At 45.4% G+C, this 18782-nt stretch overlaps 1 protein-coding gene across 3 annotated transcripts in view; it reads right to left on the reverse strand.

Moving 5' to 3' along the window:
• The window catches only part of ate1 (arginyltransferase 1), a 51857-nt gene that overhangs the window by 16501 nt on the left and 16574 nt on the right, over window positions 1-18782 (reverse strand). For all 3 annotated transcript variants that reach the window (XM_079168427.1, XM_079168426.1, XM_079168428.1), the window contains 3 exons: window positions 15227-15259; window positions 9150-9331; window positions 5256-5355 (listed from right to left, as the gene is read on the reverse strand). In XM_079168427.1, coding sequence (XP_079024553.1) covers window positions 5256-5355; window positions 9150-9331; window positions 15227-15259 — 315 coding nt within the window. The remainder of the gene's footprint in view (window positions 1-5255; window positions 5356-9149; window positions 9332-15226; window positions 15260-18782) is intronic.

An 18782-nucleotide genomic window follows, 5' to 3' on the forward strand; every position in this document is an offset into this window, starting at 1 on the left:
TACTGTACAGAATGGTACGCGCGGGGATGGGGGGGATGGGGCCTCCATGGGAAACTCCCACCTCTGGATGCCTCAAACTCACTCACTGTCACTCTTAATCTGCCCAGATGAACAACAAGTGACACGCAGAATGTGAGGTCACACATAACATACTGTCTGAATGAGCCCCTTGAGTGTAAATAACACACACACACACATGCAGGGTCCTGAGAGCTGCGGCTCGGAGCCTTTCAGCATGTCACAACCTGCGACTGCGTACCTGGAGAGGAGGCGGGGCCGTTTGAAGGAGAGATTCATTACATTAATATATATATACGCTGCAGGGTATCAATGACAGCGCTAATGATTCACAAAGATGAGAATTGTTTTTCCTTTTGGACCAGCTATTCAGGATTTGATTGATCTGAAATTAAATCAGTGAGAAAAGAAAAGAGTCCTTTTGTATTCATCACTATTCAACTTTAAAAAAAAAAAAAAAACGTCTGTGCGCAGATTCATGTGCATCCTGAGAAAATGAGGTCCTGTGCCTGAGCTGGGAGGCAATTTGTCATGTCTAATTGATGAGAGCTAAACTCGTGCAGCAGGTGACAGAAAAGCCTGCAGCCACACACTGATTAAGGAAAACATTAGCAGAGCAGCAACCGACTGAAACCGACGTCAAATTCTTTTCATCGGCCGTGTTCCCAGCATACTCTTCCACACAGTGGCCGACACCTGGGCGGATTCATTTCAGGTCCACTGAATTCAAAAGCCAATGTGGTAAACTGCTGGCTGTGTTGCTAGAGAACTGACCGCCTCTCTGACGGTGTTTGTTGTTTGTGAGCGAGGAGGAGTTGGTCTGAAAGGGAACGGAGGTGCAGCTGCCGCAAAAAAGGACTCTTTAAAAGTCAGTGAAGTACCGCCGGGAAACGAATAATCCTTTTCATCTTGCCTCCTTTTCTCGTTTGGCACACATTTTGTCACTCCTTTTTTTTTCTCTCTCCATCTGTCCTCTTCCTCCTCCTTTCACTTATTTTGCTCACTCCTTCTTTCTTCCCCTCTGTGGAAAATGTAATGGTTTCCTGGGCCTCAGAACGAGACATTCTTTCACTGTGAACAATAATAACAAGAGTAAGAGCCACTTCATATAACTCCCTCACTAACTGGGTATTCTGTCCGTGTGTGTGTGTGTGTGTGTGTGTGTGTGTGTGTGTGTGTGTGTGTGTGTGTGTGTGTGCGTGTATGCCACACTTGAAAAGTGCTTGATCTGTTAAAACCAGGTACTGCAGATTGGTAAAAGCCAAGTGGGTGAGCGCCTCGTTTGTTATCATCAAAGTCTGCTTTATTCAGTACTTAAAAACAACCGACATGAACAAGATCTCACATACACACACACACCTCTGCAAAGAAATGGAAAATCACTACGACGTGGCACGGATCTTTAACTCCTCGCTCTGTCCAAAACGTATCAAACGAAAGCTAACGAAACTCTATGAGTATGTTTTGCGAGCTGCTGAAGCTGGATGGCGGAGTTATTGGAGGACAAGGGAATAAAACATGGTGAGAAAAACCATGCGAGTTGAAGCGACGGGTCAGGCAGAGCATGTCAAGAACATGAAGCCCAGGCAATGAAAGAAAATATACTATAGCTGCATCTAGATAGAGGATTTTTTTTGCAAAATGTCTTGATGGTGCCAGATCTTTCCCGAGCATGCAATTCTTTTTTGTTATGGAAGCCCCAAGAAATGTGCATGCACTCAACACAGAGAAATAAGCACTCTAAGCCACAAAGTCTCAGTTACTGTCTGAAGTCACAAGAGCGGTTAATTCAGAGGACTTTTAGCTTCACATGAGAGCAAAGTAAAGAAAAGGAAAAAGGTGGCAGAAGGGCCAAGACCTTTGGTCTCATTTAACCTCCAACTGCTTCACCTTCTGCTCTCTACAGCTCAACATCAGAGGGCCAGGGAAGGCCAAGGGAGGGCCAAGGGACCAGGGACAGGAGCCAGGGGCAGGATGTCACGTCTAACGCTGAACCCAGCAGCCAAAACAGCAAGGCTCTGTGGGACGCTCCGTCCTAGCTTTGAGAACAAAGGTGAGGGACTGACACTGGCCAGGCAGCCCCCGTGCTCCTGGCTGGACTCCAAGTCTTCTAGGACCCTTTAAGGCTGCGCTACAGGACCATGTCCAGGCTTTGGCACGGCTGAGACCTTTTAAACCCATCACACATGGACCTGTTCCCCTGGGCATGCAGAGATGTGACTTGGCAGAAAAGATTTTTTTTTCCCCGCCACCAACTCCAAACTCAAGAACACTCTAAAAAAGAAACACAGATACGAGTCAGTCCACTCTGAAGACTGCAGCCTTACACAGCCAAATCCCCAACACACATAAAGCAGGACCGTACAATAACAAAAAACAGCTCAGGTAGAGGCTTAGAGCTAAGAGTTATACCTTACTACTAGAATTATAAACTCTCTGGTATGTCTTTGAACACTTTCACCATGAAAAAGCCTGTCATTATGCTGCTGGTGTCCGTTACATAAACAATGCACTTCTATTACTCCTCAGGGAATGAGAGCACTGTATGAAATATCGTGTGAAATTCCACCGAGAGAAAACTGATTCTAGATCTTTTTTTGTTAGTATTCCCAAAAGCACCACCAGCGTGCACTGAAGGCTAAAACAGCAGCCATGTATTCTACATGGTCTCCACATTAGTGTGAACGGATGGGTAGAGGGAGTTCAGCGGGTGAAAGGAGGGTGTGCGTGGGTAAAAAGGAGAGAGGGAGTGGTGTTTAAGGGGTTTGAGTGGTGTCCAGTAGGGTTCAAGTGCTGGTGTTTGGGTCTTTAGAGAGGCAAGCAGCAGGACGGAGGATCCAGAAACCAGAAAACCTCCAACACAATAACAGTGGAGTTTAGGGGCTCCCCGTCTTAGCGGCTTGAACAATTCCACAGTATGTCCGTGCATTAATGAACTACTTGGGCTCATATGCAAATCGGACAATAGAGCGAGACACTGTGCATGTGGTGAGGGTGTGTTGGAGCGCGGCTGTGTTTCTGTGGGAGTGTGAGAGCCCAAAGGTGGGAACTGGGCAACCTTCTCACCCTTGTTCTGTGTTCCTCCGCACGGGTAAAATAGGAAGAAGTGGGGAGGTTTGTGAACAAGACGCCGCAATGGCAAACACACAAGAACAGATATGGGGGGTTGGGGGGAGTAAATACCAGCGCGGGGGGGTTAGGTGCTGTGGTAACAGCGTTCTCAGGCAAACCAGCGTGATCAAGATTCAACACACAGACACGTAAACAGAGCAAACACACTCGCATGCATTCCATACACAGAAAACGGGCAAAGCACTACGCAAACCCCAAAACAAGCTGTAAATGGAGAGAAAGATGTGGCACTTTGCCATAATCCTCAACAAGACATCAGTCTCCCATGAACAAGAACAATCTCTGGGAACATCTGAATGAAACGACAGAGAAATGGAGGATTTAGTAGATGGATGAGAGAAAGAAGGGATGAATGGTAAATCTTGGCCCAAAGTGCTGGACTTGGAACGGCTGCTTTCTTTCACCATACTTCTGAGGCTATAGATCTTTAAGAGGCGTTTGGTGTGAATGTGAGCACGTTTGCGACTAGTGGCTCCTGTGTGCATGTACATTATGCGATTTTGTGTAAAAGTACATCAACTGCACTTTGTGTAAAAACGATGCATGTATGTGCGCACGTGAGCTACACACTCCTTGCTACTGAGTTACAGTTACCGCCAGCAGTGCGACCTTCCTCTCAACCTCTAATGTCTTCAGCAGCCTCTCTTCCTTGCTTGCACCTCCCCTCTTATGTTTTTTTTTCACTTCTCTCTCACACACTTACATTTCTCCTTGTTTTTAGCCCTCCTACCTTTGAGGTTTACAGCACATGAATATGCTGTTTGGATTTAATAATGCTTCCATGTGCATTTGAGTAAAATGCATTTGCATGTACACGTCATCGCGATAGCTACAGTGGATCTCTGACAAAGCATCCCTGATCTACCTTTGAATTGTTACAAACTGTAATACTGTAAGAAACTGTAAGAAAGGAACAGTGTTGCCGTCATGTTTTAGGGGCAGGAGTATGTTATATCAAATGTAAAGTTTGCATGATGTATGTAAATATTGCACATACACTGCCAGGAGTTTAACTCACACTAGGACCATCTAGTGTTGCAGCAATCCTCTCGGTGTTGCCAACAGACTGAAATATTAAATGTAATACCAGTTAGGACTGAACGATTCATCGGATAAAAAAAAAATCGCCTTTGCGATGTGACAAATGCAATAAATGTTTTGTTTTATTGATGCTACACAATCTAACCAATCAGAGGGTCGGAAACAGCGCCGTGGGCTTCACGTGCAAATGTGCTACCCTAAGCATCATGCGACACGTGCAAGAGGGAGTTAGTTGAAGAAATGTAAAATGCCCCGCCACGCTTTGATGCTAGCAGTAGTATATATATATATATATATATATTTATATATATATATGTGTGTGGAAATGATCTCAGCAGAAGTGAACATCGAAGAGCAAGAGATGACTTACATGTCAGAGGGGAACAGTACATCCGTTATCTGGACTTATTTGGGTTCAGACATGAGGAAGCTCGACAGGGTCAGGGTATTGTGCAGAGCGTGACCTGTACGATGCTGTCTTAATCTCAGAAAGATTCATATATTAATGTTCACACCAGAACCGTTGTTCTGGCTAAAAAGTTAAGTCCCGATGATCATTCTACATGTTTACCAGGCTCAAAGTTATCAATATTCTACTGTGGCTTAAGGTTTTTACAATTCAATAGCTAAATATGGATATAATATGTTATTCATGCATCAACTAATCTCATTTCATCATAACATGTAGACTTGGCCTACATGAAAGAGCAGGATATTTGTTGACTGTATCTAAAGTTGTGTTGGCCTTACCATATAAAGATGTGTTCCTTGTGTAAAGTGAATAATATAGAAAATAAGGAACTTCTTCCTCATATTAAAATCACATACTGATTCGTAATCTCAATATCGGTCTAAAAAGAAATATCACAATACATTTTCTCCCATACTGTTCAGCCCTAATACTAGTATGTGAAAAATGCCTGAAGTGATGTGGAAATGTTTCAACAGCTATGTTTTGATCAAAGTATCAAACCTCTTTTCAGCTCATGTAGATGCTGTTTAAATGAAGGGGAAAAGAACATGAGAAACTTGTTGTACATGTCACAGTGTGAGACAATGCATACCTTATACCGCATCTTGGGACAGGAGTGGATGTAAAAGCCCAGGTAGTAGTAGGACAGCTTGGGGGACTGTGTCTGCAGCTGCCTGGTGAAAGCGATCTCCCTGTGGCAGGAAACACAGACACACCGTAAGAAAAAGGCTCAGGCTTTCAGAAACAGCACATATGCATGGGGCTCGGTGCTGTTGCCTCTCACAATGGAGGCTCACTCCAGCACCACTTTCCCCTCTTTAAGCTCATCCTGGACTGGAGCTGCTGCATTGCAGTGCACGAGTTTTAAATTTCACAGTTTTTAAATGTTGGTTTATGTCGGCTGATGCAAAGTAGCTCGCACTGTGTTTTAGAAACAAACATGTGCACGTGCAGTAAGACACTGCACCTAAAGACACACCAGAGATGATCAGCAGAACAATAAGCCAGACAAAGCAAAGAGTCATTTAGAATATACTAATTAATACTGCAATACCTAAAAAGGGATTTCTTCTTACAGGTTAGTTATATTATATCACACAGCATACAAATAAGGGCGTAAAGAAATAAATACAATTGGTGCTCGCAGCTCTGACTAGAGCAGTGCCTAGCATGAAGGAAGTAAACACCCACACTCAATAAGGCAGCTTTTCTTGGTCTCATTTCATTACACAAAAACAACTGCCTTCTCTTTATCGGCCCCCCAACAGAAAAGAAGGTGGTGAAAAAGGAGGGAGAGAGAGCGTGTCAAATAAAGATTTAGAACTTGGAAGATTTATCTGGCTTCTTCAAATACAGTAAATGTCTTGCTCGCTTTATTTTTTCCTCAATAGTTTCTTCCTTAATTGCATCCTTTCTCTAAAAGCCCATTTTCTCCCTTCCCTCGGCTGTTTCCTTCAGTATTCCATAACTAAATTCCAGCTCCGCTTTCTTCTCTCTTTTTGTTTCACTCTTCCTTCCACCCTCTGTGTTTCACCCGCTTAAATGAAGGGGGAGAATTCCCTTTCTTACAATACCTAACAGAGAGAGAGAGAGAGAGAGAGAGAGAGAGAGAGAGAGAGAGAGAGAGAGAGAGAGAGAAGGAGAGAGAGAGAGAGAGAGAGAGTGAGAGGGAGAGAAAGAGAGAGAGAGAGAGAGAGAGAGAGAGAGAGAGAGAGAGAGAGAGAGTGAGAAAGAGGCCTTAAAATAAAATAGATGCACTGAAAAATAAGACATGGGACAAAGCAGGCCGAGCCGGGGAGGGGGGAGAGACAGGGCGAGAGAGGGAGCAGGAGGAGAATATAAAAGAGGAGGGTCAAGAAAGAGAAAGGGAGGGAGAGGAGAGGCAGCTAGAGCGAGGTGCTAGAAGGTCACCCGCTTGCTGCCAGGTTCCTGGGTTCCCAGCCCCTTTCCACAAAAGCGCCCGGCAGGCCTGAATTGGGGGAGGGGGGGGTCAAGAGAGGCGAGGGGCCCATTCACAAAAAAGCCCTGCGCGCGCCCCCCCCCCCCCCGCCCCCCCTTCACTTGAGGCCTTCACACCCCCACCCCCATGGCAGCAGCTTGAGTCCGCCATTATCCCCTCTTCAGCCATCTGACACTCCAGCACAAGCCAATTATCAAGCCCTATGCTCCTGCACAGCTTCCCTCATACTGATGTGCGCGCACACACACACACACACAGATACTATAATAGTGCATACCACAAGGTGCTTACTGCAGCCTCGCATGCATGCGGAAACATTTCATTACCAAACACTACAGGCACAGTGTGGCCAGATCTGAAACGCAGAGTGAGCTACAAGTGATGGGAAGCACACAGAGGTTCATTTAACTGGGGAAATGAACCGGACATCTTATGGTGTACGTACGTATGTACTGTACATATTTAAAAAAAACACTAGCGATGTCCCGAGCTGGTCTGCAAATCCATGCCTTTGTTGTTTATGTAAAAGCCTGATCCATTTCCAAGCCCTTGTTTAAGTGGCTTTAATAAATGCTCCAATAGGATCCCTGAAAAATTGTAAACTGTGTAAAGTTGTGAGCGAGTTAAAGGGCATGTGAACTAAATAGTACACAACCAACAGCAGCCAGCAGTTCAAAATCAATGACATGACAAGGCTTCGAGCAAGCCATGTGTGCAGAGCCCCTTTGTGTTGAAACAATATATTTTGCAGGTGTAATACACTTCTAACATGTCACTGTGGACATTGAACTTAAAATGCTCAAAAACTATGCACAAATATTCAACATATTACTTAAACAAATCATTAATGGAAAACTGCAATGCAGATTTCTTCAGCTTTTGTAAAATCTAAATAGTTTTACTTCTTCTAAAGTAGTTTTTTTTTCTTCTAATGAGTGCAGTATCAGCAATTACTAAATATTTAAGAACTTGGATGAGGATCAGGGGCAACACAACATAATCGAGACATCCCCATAAGAAAGTGATGGACGTTGGACACCAGCTGTGTTTCCTACACGCAGCGCCTCAGGCACCTTATTATGTGCCTCTTTACTTCTCCTCCTCCTCCTCCTCCTCCTCCTCCTCCTTCTCCTTCAGTCCTCTGGGCCCGTGGCAGAGGGAGCTACACTCCTGCAAGAAATTTCTCAACACCCCCCTCTCCTGTTTCTACTGCTGAATCACACGTACACACACACACACACACACACACACACACACACACACATACCGATGTACAGAGGACCGAAAAACACACAGTGCTGTACTTGTTTTTGTACTTTTGAAACATCTTTCACCACAACTGTAACATAATCCAAACTCTACGGCTGTTTTCTCAGATGATGACAATACAGGGGGGTAAGCTAAGTTCTGCTACACTGTTAACATGTACATGGTTATTTTAAAGGGGTTGAACAGCCCGAGTTCCAATGCGGTTGGGCTTACTGTGGAGAAGAGACGCCATCTAATGTTCCAACCGTTTGCACACGTTGTGTGGGGGTGTGTGCACATGCGTTCTGAACAGTAAGTTTTGGACAGAGTCAGCCAGGCCCAGCAGACTTGGGAGTGTCCAGACCTGATCAAAGGCCCGGGCTCTGGTGTCTGTAAACAAACGGGTGGATTTTAGTCCCGCTGGCTCCCTCCTCCGAGGCCTCCTCCACACACCAAGCACTCTGTGTTACTCTTGGAGTCGGACTCTTAAAATAATAAGTGATGACCAGGGTGTTCCCTCTATACGAGCAGAGCCCGTCCGTCTGTCCGAAACCACTAGGGCTGACTTAGTGTGCGCTACGAACGACCGCTCGCACCTGCACACGGCAACTATGAAGACGAGGTCCCGCAGTTTCCCCACATCTGGGCAGAAATATTTGAAAAAAGCCATTCTCACATTATTGAGTTACATTTGACAGGAAACGGCAGATATGTGCGCCTGTAGCGTATGTGTGTGTTCTCTTATTTCATCTTGGCAGAGAGCGCCGTCGTCAGCTGAACCACAAACGGAGCACTGCCTCGGCCAATCAAGTGTGAAGAAAGAGGTACTTTTCCACGACCTACAGTATTATGGCACTTATAGTATACAGTTTCTAAGGGAAGATAAAAATTTGGGGAGGAGACGAAAAGATCAAGAGTCAGGCAGAGAGCGGGTCGAGAGGAGGGCAAGTGCGAGGGATGAAAAGGGAGGAAGAATAAAAGCGAGAACAAAGAAGGGAATGGTCACCAACGAGAGGCAAAGCAACGCCTCTCATGAAAAGAGAGACATTGAATCGTTACTCTATTCGTTTTAAAACACAGTATAGTTACTGTAAATAATCTGGAAAATCCTAAAGCTTTTATGCGACTTCATAATTTGCATTGAGCACCACTGGGTTACATTTGACAAGAAATCCATATAGAACAAACTGCAGCATCCTGTTTGTGACATGAAGCAACAAAAATGTCCGATATGTTTTGCGACGCGTTTTGTGGATGGTCGAAGTCCTGGCAACCAACCTGAGAGCAGAGTAGGAGCCCAGAGACAGCGAGGCAAAGTCTGGGTGGTAGTAAAGGTAGACGGAGGACACACACGTAGGCAGGATATCGATCACCCCCACCGCCACGATGCGCCCGTCCAGCAGGTACTGCTGGTGGAAGGAGCCGTAGCCCACCTCGGGCCCGTCGGGGGAATGTTCCGCCTGGAGAGAGAAAAAGGGTAAGAAAAGGCCGGTCACTGGTCCGAACTGTACGCTTGGTGTGCCTTAAGAGTTTGTAAGTAAAACATATAAATCACAGTGGAATGAGAATGTGGTATTTAATAGTTCTGTTTTTGTACTGTCTTATACACACACACACACACACACACACACACACACACCTGTATGGATGGTGTATCATAATCCAGGCTTTTCCCCGCCAGGCCTCACACATAATGTGTGGGGGTGTACAGTAGCCTCACATTCAGCCCGCTAATGGCTCCCAAATGTGGAGCGAGAGCTGGGTGGAGGTGGGGGTGGGGGGTTGGGGGAGAGAGGAGCTGACCACAGAAACACTCCAGGAGAGAAGACTTTTTAATAAAAGACCCTGCATGAGCAAAATCCATTTCACCAGGCGGTGGTGGAGTGTTGCCAAGCTTTCTCCTCTACGTCTGTGTCTGCTCTCTCCATGTGGCATGAAAGAATGTGGGTGTAGGTGTCCACCCGTGCACTCGAGTCCACCCCATTAATAAGACAGTTAAGTGTTTGACACACGTTGCGTTTCTCATAGGGATCCACACGCTGGGTTTTTCAATCAAGTCACTTTACTGCTTTTATCACGGAGGCTTAAGACTAGATGCTTGGGGTTAGGGTTAAAAGTCATAGTAAGCTGGGGTATTGGTTTGTGTGTGTGTGTGTGTGTGTGTGTGTGTGTGTGTGTGTGTGTGTGTGTGTGTGTGTGTGTGTGTGTGTGTGTGTGTGTGTGTGTGTGTGTGTGTGTGTGTGTGTGTGTGTGTGTGTGTGTGTCTCTTTCTTCAGCGCACTAGTAACAGGATCCTTCTCCTTCACCGACATTCATCTGGACTCAGTTAAGTAGCGCAGACGCTGCTAGTTATCACAACACTGAGAGAGCTAGAACGCTAATCCATCGCGCCACTGGGCCCACACTCTGATCAAATTAAACCTGGCCAAACAAAAACAAGGCATGCGCACACACACACACACACACACACACACACACACACACACACACACACACACACACACACACACACACACACACACACACACACACACACAGCTCTGTGACATCACCAATGGTGTGCCACATTCCTCCTTACCACCATGCAAGGTAGAGCTGGTAGTTCAAAATAAAACAAAATGATATCCCACTAGCTCAGGCCTCTTGAACACTCAGGTCTGATTACCTGTCTGACACAATATACACCAGAGTCCATTTACTTTGTGTGTGTGTGTGGGAGTAGTTGGGTTGGAAGGGATGATTAAATTGTCTAAATGCTGCCCCACATCAGAGGCCATATGATACGAGATAAAAATTGTGTGGGTTTAGGCAAAAAGGAGGGAAGAATAAAAAAATTTAAAAAAGGTGGGGGGCAGGTGGGAGTGTTGAAGGGTGATAGGCACCACATCTGGAGCAAGCCCTCTGTGTGTGTGTGTGTGTGTGTGTGTGTGTGTGTGTGTGTGTGTGTGTGTGTGTGTGTGTGTGTGTGTGTGTGTGTGTGTGTGTGTGTGTGTGTGTGTGTGTGTGTGTGTGTGTGTGTGTGTGTGTCGATGGTTGGGGGAACTGTCCGTCTGTGAAAGCAGGCAGCCTGTTATTTCTTGGCACCAGTTCACCCAGAAACACTGGAGGCTTTGTCAGAGGCCCCTCTGTGTCAGTTCAGAAGTTGTAAGTAAAAGGGAAAGAGCGAGAGGTGATCAGTGTGTGTAAGAAAGAGTTATTTTTATTATTTTTTTCTTACCCCACCTGGAGTATAAATGCTTGAGCACAATTATAGAGCTGTGAATGCCTTTGCAAAAAGAAGCAACGTCCGTCTGAGTTTGCATGTTTGTTTGGGAGTTGGTAGCATGTTCAAGGCCGATCTTGTCTGACTGACCTGCGCGTCACCTCAGACGACAGCTTAATGGTTGTGTCCTTGCCACTGTGACAACAATCTAAACATTCTCTGGAACACTTCAAACCACCCAGAGTTTCCCCTGCAGCCCCAAATCGCTCTCATATGGTCTACACACAGGGCCCTGTGAGCAGTGCGCCGCATGAAGGTTTCAACCACGTAAAAATGTCAGAAACAGGAACCTAGTGTATGATACGGACTTTCAGAGCCTTTCTGTGTAGCATGTGTCGAGTTGCATTTTCTAGAAAATCCCACCCATAAGCCTGATCTGGAGCTCATGATGGTCGAGAAAGGGATTTGAAGGAGAATTTGCACTGGAGAAACAATATAAAGAAGAATTGACTGACTGTATGACAAAAAAAAGAAATGACTCAGCCAGTTTTAATTGTCTCGTGTGAGAAATGAAAATGTTCTTTGTTGCTACTGAGGATGTTTTTCCTGTAATGTTTTTCTGCAGTGCACGGATGCCTTTTAAACATTCATTGATGTGTTTTATGAGTAACACGTTGATGGAAAAGCCCAATTTGGACAGAGAGGGGAGCGTTTCAGCCAATGGGATGGAACGCCACGAAGCATCTGATCAAAACAGTTTTTCTGGATAATTGTTTTCCAATAACAGAATGTGACAGATTTGAGTTTAAACAAATTGTGGAATTAGCTTTGAGTTTATTCAATAGTGAATTACACAATATATTTGGGATGAGCATGGTTTTCTTTAGTTTCTTGCTTGTTTTTCAGATTTATTTTCCCCCCCGGTAATGATTCTCCCATGTTTCCATTTATTATATTCATTTGTAGTTTTCTTTATTTTCTTGTTTAATGTTATTTAGCATTCATTCATCAGCCTGTATTATGTGGTTTATAAACATATTATTTTAAAGACGCACTAAAACAAGTGCAGTTTCAGGTGTGTTTAGGGTCATTGCTGTGGATAAATAGCACATTCTGTCTATTCCTTGCTGTTAGGTGGAAATCTAACCAGTGCGGGATGAGGATTAACTATTCTTTTTATGCTTAACATCAACTCATCAACCGTGGAAATCTACAACATCGAGTTGTCAGACCTACTGCAGCAATGATGCCGTTGTGATTCTGGCTCTGATCACGAACAGATGTTGAACTCACACATTTCAAAGTCTCTCTCTCTCTCTCGCTCTCTCTCCTTCTTTCCCTGACAAATGTGCATCCACTCACAACTGCACAGAGCAAGTCCTGCGAGCAGGCTGCAGGTGTAGCACAGCTCACATCATGAGCACCATTATCACGTACACGTCAGTATGCACACGTATGTAGTTCTGCCGTGCCATAAAGGACAAAGGGAAAGTCATTTACAGAACAGTTCTACTGTTTTACAGTACATGCAGCTGGTCGACTTCTCTGTTTTTGGCTTACTGTACAGCCGAGGCATGCACAGTGGGGCCTGTGTCTTCACTACTATGGTATGTCAGCTGGTGCATTCCCTGCTGATGTGTATCTCCGTTAATTTACATAACGGAAATTGTCTTTCTCTTATCTCTCAGGGAAAGAAAAAGAGACCGAAACACAAGAGAGACAGAGAGAGAGAAAGGGTTGAGAGCAGCGGCCATAAAAAAAAAACGTAGTGACTAATTGTCCAACACCCCTTTTAATGAGTGTTTGCCCCTTGGTTAGACACATTAGGAGGCTGTTAAGAAAAATAAATAGAAACAGAATGATTGCACGAACCCCACACAGCCCATAAAACAGAGTTCCTCCAGCACATGCCACTTAGACCTCACCGAGGTCAAGTGCAGTGACACCTGCATGCCTGCTGCTCGCCATGTCTGCAGGTACTGATGTGCCACTGTTTATCAGACTGCACGAATGTGTTTACGTGTGTTTGTGGGCGTAAATGTATTAAAAAAAAACAGAGGAACCCGGGACAGCTGATGTGAATTACCTCAGAGTTTCAGCCCAAATCCTCTGCAATTTTGGGGAAGCGAAACACAACAACACACAAATAAAACAGTCAGTCAGTCAGACATAAGTCAGACGACCTGGATCCTACTTAGCCACAGTTGGATTTGTAAGTATGCCGTTTGCATACATTTGTATAAATACCGGCTCACATGAGAGCTGATGAACCACACAGTATGCAGGTCCATGTGGTGAGTGTCCGTGTGTGTGTGTTTTAATAGCGCTCTGATTGGAGACAGATGTAGGCCGACACGCAGAGGTAGCGCATAATCACTCTGAAATGGAGAGCATTTGGAGAGAGACAGGAGAAGGGGGGGGGGGGGGGGGGGGGGGATCAGAGAAAGAAAGAAAAACACGTTGGGCGAGAGGAGGCCAGAGGAACGGAGACGGCCCCCTGAACCAGTGTGAGAGGACGGGACAGTGGAGGCAGGAAGATATGTGAGGCAGTATGCCACGGTACGTGTGTGTGTGTGTGTAATTCAGTGTGCCTGGCCGCCAGCCTTGACGAGGTGATAAAAGCTTGTTTCCTATAAACACTAATGATGTTCATTAGGGAAGACCTGAGGGGGCCCACGGGGCAACACAAAGTGACTGTGTTTGTGCGTCCCTGTGTCAGTCGGGTTTGTGTGTGCGCTCCTGGACCTCAATCCTGTTAAAGTGGCCGTTACAAGTGCCCGTCCTGGGTCTAATTGCTGGTGTAATTGTCCTGACCCAACAGGTCCACTGGTGTTTCTGAAGGTTGCAGCTCACCGGGCCCGCTAAGTGCTCAGTGCCGCCTGGCTGCGTATCTCACTCAGTGACCGCAGCTTAACAGTGAATCCTCTTCCAGATGCCATCAATATCCTTCATATTATAAGCATCTAAAAAACTAATCAGTCAATGGATTTGAAGCAATATTGTATTCATTTAAAGCTGGGATAGGCAGTATATTTTTGGCATCATTAGGCAAAAAGCCATAATAACCCTTCAGCATATGTTAATTAAAGTGGTCTGAGAGAAAACTAGGCTTCTGCAGCTTCTCTTGGCTCGATTTTCAGGCTTTAGTAAATCCTATTGGTGGCTTTACAAATGCAGATGCCCTTGCACATTACTTCAGTGAAACCCTGATTCAATGGTGGAATATCCTGCAGGAAACGCTGCTATTCCAGCATTTGCAACAACTGCCTACACTGTAAAGCAAGCCACAAAAACAAAGGCAGACTTATCGAAAAGAGAGTCTGACGATATCTACGAAGCGTTTCAGAGACGGAGAGTAAATGGTGCTATTAGTTTACATGTTACAAGGTTCTCATTTTTCATTGTACGACAGGGTTGCACAATACAAATTGTAGTGCTAATTTGCTACACAGGAAAGAAAACAACTTAGTCGTCTGCAGACCGTAACCGTGAGCTAGCCGCAGCCAGCTAAGCACTCAGCTAAACTACACGCAACACTTTCCCTTCCTCTCTTTAATTGTTCAGCCCTCCAATACAAAAACATACCATCAGCTTCAGGTGCTTTAATGTGTACCACACCACATAAAGTGAAGAGCAGAGGTGAGTCCCGTTCTGTGAAGGCCACAGGAAAGGTCTGGTCTGAAGACCTTGTGCAAAAACCGTTGCAACACAGTCTGGACACCATATTTCACCGTTTTCCTCCCTCAGCACCCCCTTTCACTTAGACAGGGCTAAATTAAAACCCCTCCGATATGAAACAAAAACCCCTTCCTGAATCCCTTAACCCCCCTCCCCCCCCTCAATCCAGCTGGAGGGCTCTTGAAGCGAGAGAGAGAGAGAGAGAGAGAGCAAAGGTGGTTGGGTAGGTATGTGCTGGACGAGGGGAACTAGTGTGCATTTAGCCCCCTTCCCAGAGTGTTTGATGAAGAGCTAAACTGAAATGCAGGACTTGTTTTTTCAAACCATTATTATCATCATCTCCATGACAGTAATTTCACCAGGAGGACATTTTCTTTGTTGATAAATCATTACAGGTAACACATACGGATGAATAGAGACATTTAAAAAAAAGGGGGTTTTATTAAACTGTCAACAGGCCAAAGGAAATACGTACCTCTAGTGGTGAATCACAGAGAAATCTCCGGAACTGTGGAGGGAGGCAGAGGGGGGGGCAGAGAGAAAAACAGTTAGTTCTGTGGGTCACCAACTCTTTTTGAAAAGGCTTAAATGAAAACCATACACGTCTCCTTTGCTTTCCTATATAGTTTATCCCTCCCTGTTTTTTCCCTTCACTCGGGTGTCACATATAAAATGCAGCCCCCCCCCCCCATTCACACAGGGGCGTAAAAGCAAAAACTGTATTTACACAAATGAAAACATTTAGCCTATCAACTGAGGCTCACAATCCAGGGAGGACATATAGCGACGGCTTAAATAATCAGCGTTGTCGTCAAAACAGCCGACCTTGAAACACGCTGCACAATGCACACGAGATACCAATTACTGGGGGACCATGAAATCTTTCTTCCATTCTCTACACGGTTTCCTGCGCTTCTTCGTTTTTTTTAGCGCCGGGGGTTGAGAGCAGTGTGTTTACAGACGAGCTGACCTGCAGGACTGGAAGACAAAAACGGAGCGCGCTGCCATGTTTCGGGCCGAAACCCGATCTATAATGAGAACCAGCACGGCCACAGCGGAGCAGTGATGGACAGCTTTTGGTTTGCCCCGTCTATCTCACCCTCGCGCGCCACACCACAGTTTTCAAGTTCATATTTCACGAGGAAACGCTACAATTCCAGCTCTGTCTTTCATTTGCCGAAATGTTCAACTTCGGTTCCGCTGTCTGGTGATCAGGACAGGAGTCTAGAACGGCAACAAAGTATCACAAACACAAGATAGAGAGGTGATACGGAGAGGATGAAATAAACAAGGGGGGCATATGAATTATGTTATTACATTAGCACACTCTTGTGTAAGGCTGCTGTAAACCCTGGGGGGGGTTTGTCTTGTTTTTCCTCATTCAAACCAAAGCTCTACTAGCTTCTCTGTGTGATTACTCGTGATTTCTGTCAGCACGGCTGGTATTTGGAATTAAACTAAACTCTCACACAGTCTCTGTCAATAAATGGATAAATCCAAGTTCACACTGCAGCTCTGTAAAGCCCCATACTGGGACGGATATCGGTATTTCCCTTTCATTAAAACTAACTCTAGAAGTTGAAGAAATTCCTACAAGCACACTAAAATCCTCCGTCTGTGTGCACAGCAGTACGGCCATGGTCCGATGGGTGGGACAGTCCTGGCTTAGGTGCAACTCAAAATCCTGACGGTTTCCCGAACTCATCCAAAAGAGTGTGTGTTTCTCCGTTTGTCTGCCACAGCTGATGTGTGTGTGTGTGTGTTGAGGACACTTATGCAGTGCTCTCCAACACGGGGGATGTTTTGGCAGCCGAGGGGCTACAGAATGATGCACCGTCGTCTGTCATTTCTATTTCACCTCAGCCTTGGAGCAAACAGTTTCAAACTACCTTTCAAAGTCACCCACTTGAGTTGGATTCCAGTCATAAAAAATGACTCAAATCCACCAAAAATATTAGTCAAGTTCCAGTCAGGGAAAATACGTGACTCTATAAAATGTCAGGCTCACGCAAGATTGTGCAGAACTTAAAAAACAACAGAACTAAAATAATAAAATAACAATGCATGCACTTTTTGCGGCGAGGTAATGCCGTGAGCAATAAAAGACTCACAAACGGTGCACCCTGCAGTGACGAAGACGCCAACAAGATGCCACACACACACTCGTCTTTACCCTCGACCCCAACCTCATACCAGGACGGAGAGAAGTAGAGGGGATGTTGCTCCGACACAAAACAACATGTCGTAAACTGTCATTTTAACCTCGCATGCTCCTGCTCAATGCCAGGAGGGCCAAGTGGAGTTTCAAAATATTTACATGCAGTTACTACAACAGTCCTTGGGCCTACCGCTACCCCAGGAAGAACTCGTCTTTGAACTGCTAAACAGGAGTATTTTGTGCACATTTTACACTTTCCATGACCAATGTGGAAATTGCAGTGACTACATCGGTTTAGTTGATAATGATCTCTGCTCATGCAAAAACATGCTTATCAAGTTCCCCACCTGTGTAACCATGCCAGCAAAAGACTACTTGTGACTACTGCACGCTGCCAGTTAACAAATTACCAACAGCAACGCCTCCTAATGGGCAATATTGCCAGAGGGCACAAATGAAACTTTTGTTCAAACCTCACAAAAATAACTAAATGGTTTTCCAACAGAACAACAGCTGCAGTTATTAGATGACATCATTTATGAAGGCCATGAAAGGCCCTGGCTGCTGTGCGTGTGTGGAACTGTGAATCACCCAATCGACTTTGTAGTGAAATGCCGTATTATTTCATTAGACAAGTAAGTGTGTGCGAGTGTCTACACACTGTTCATGTATGCAAATGCATACTTGGGATGTGTGCTTCTTGTTAACCTCGGTCCCTCCTCCTCCTCCTCCTCCTCCTCCTCCTCCTCCTCCTCCTCCTCCTCCTCCTCCTCCTCCTCCTCCTGCGCCTTTACCCGGCACTCATCGTGGGGGCTGATGGGTAATCATACCAAGAGCAAAGAGAGGAGCAACTTTCCACTGCTGTGTCAACCCTGCTTTGGCTGGGTGAGGCCGCTCTCTCCTGGAGCCTGGCAGGGCTGACCCCTCTCTGGCCACTGACACTCAACAGACCACGCGGACCTGCCAGGCTGACACAGACACTCAAACAAACAAACTCCTTAAAACACACACACGCACACACACACACACACAGACTCTACAGGAGACAGACAGTCTAATGTGAAGGTGCCGTCACTCAGGCTTGGAGATGGCAAGGGAACCAACATGTGAATACATTCTCAGCTTCCCCTCTCTCTCTCTCGCTCTCTGCATCTCTAATACAACAACACACATGCCTGTGAACGGAGCCGTGTCCACAGTGCCCTCTGGAACGTTCTCATCTACAACACATGGAGTCCATCGCTTCCTCTCGAACTCTCACTTTCCTATAGTAAACACTCATCTGTGTACGATTAGAAGGGCAAGCAGCCGTCTCAAACACACGCACACACGCACACACGTACAAGCACAAGCTGTCGTGTGTTCACTCACACACATACGGTACATACAAACACATGCATCTGCTTAAACCCAATTGCTACTTAGACCTCTCGTCGTTGTGCTCTTTCGCTCAAATGGCTGTAATTATTTTAGCGACTATGTGCCTAAATTGCCTCTATCACATTAAATAACAATAAGAAAACAACCTCTTTCTTCATCTCTTCCCCAAACATTACTAGACAGATCTGTGTTTGTTTCTGTGTGCAGCAGAAGGAGCTGCAGGATCCTCGCCGCAGTACACAGATCAATGGGTGAATACAAACTAAATACTTCAACTCTGCCATAAAAAGGAATGTTGCTTACTGAAAGTTTAATTGAATGTCTCGTTATTGTGCATAACCATGATGAAAATAGCTTTGAGCCAAGCCAAAATGTATTTTCCTCGTTCATTTGGTCCATCTTTAACGACTAATTTTATTGCCATTTCGCAGCTTTTTCCATATACTTCTTTTTTTATTTTTTTTCATGCGTCTTGGTTACGGTCCCGGCCATC

This window comes from Pholis gunnellus (genome assembly GCF_910591455.1).
Source record: "Pholis gunnellus genome assembly, chromosome: 11".
Classification (NCBI taxonomy): Eukaryota; Metazoa; Chordata; class Actinopteri; order Perciformes; family Pholidae; genus Pholis; species Pholis gunnellus.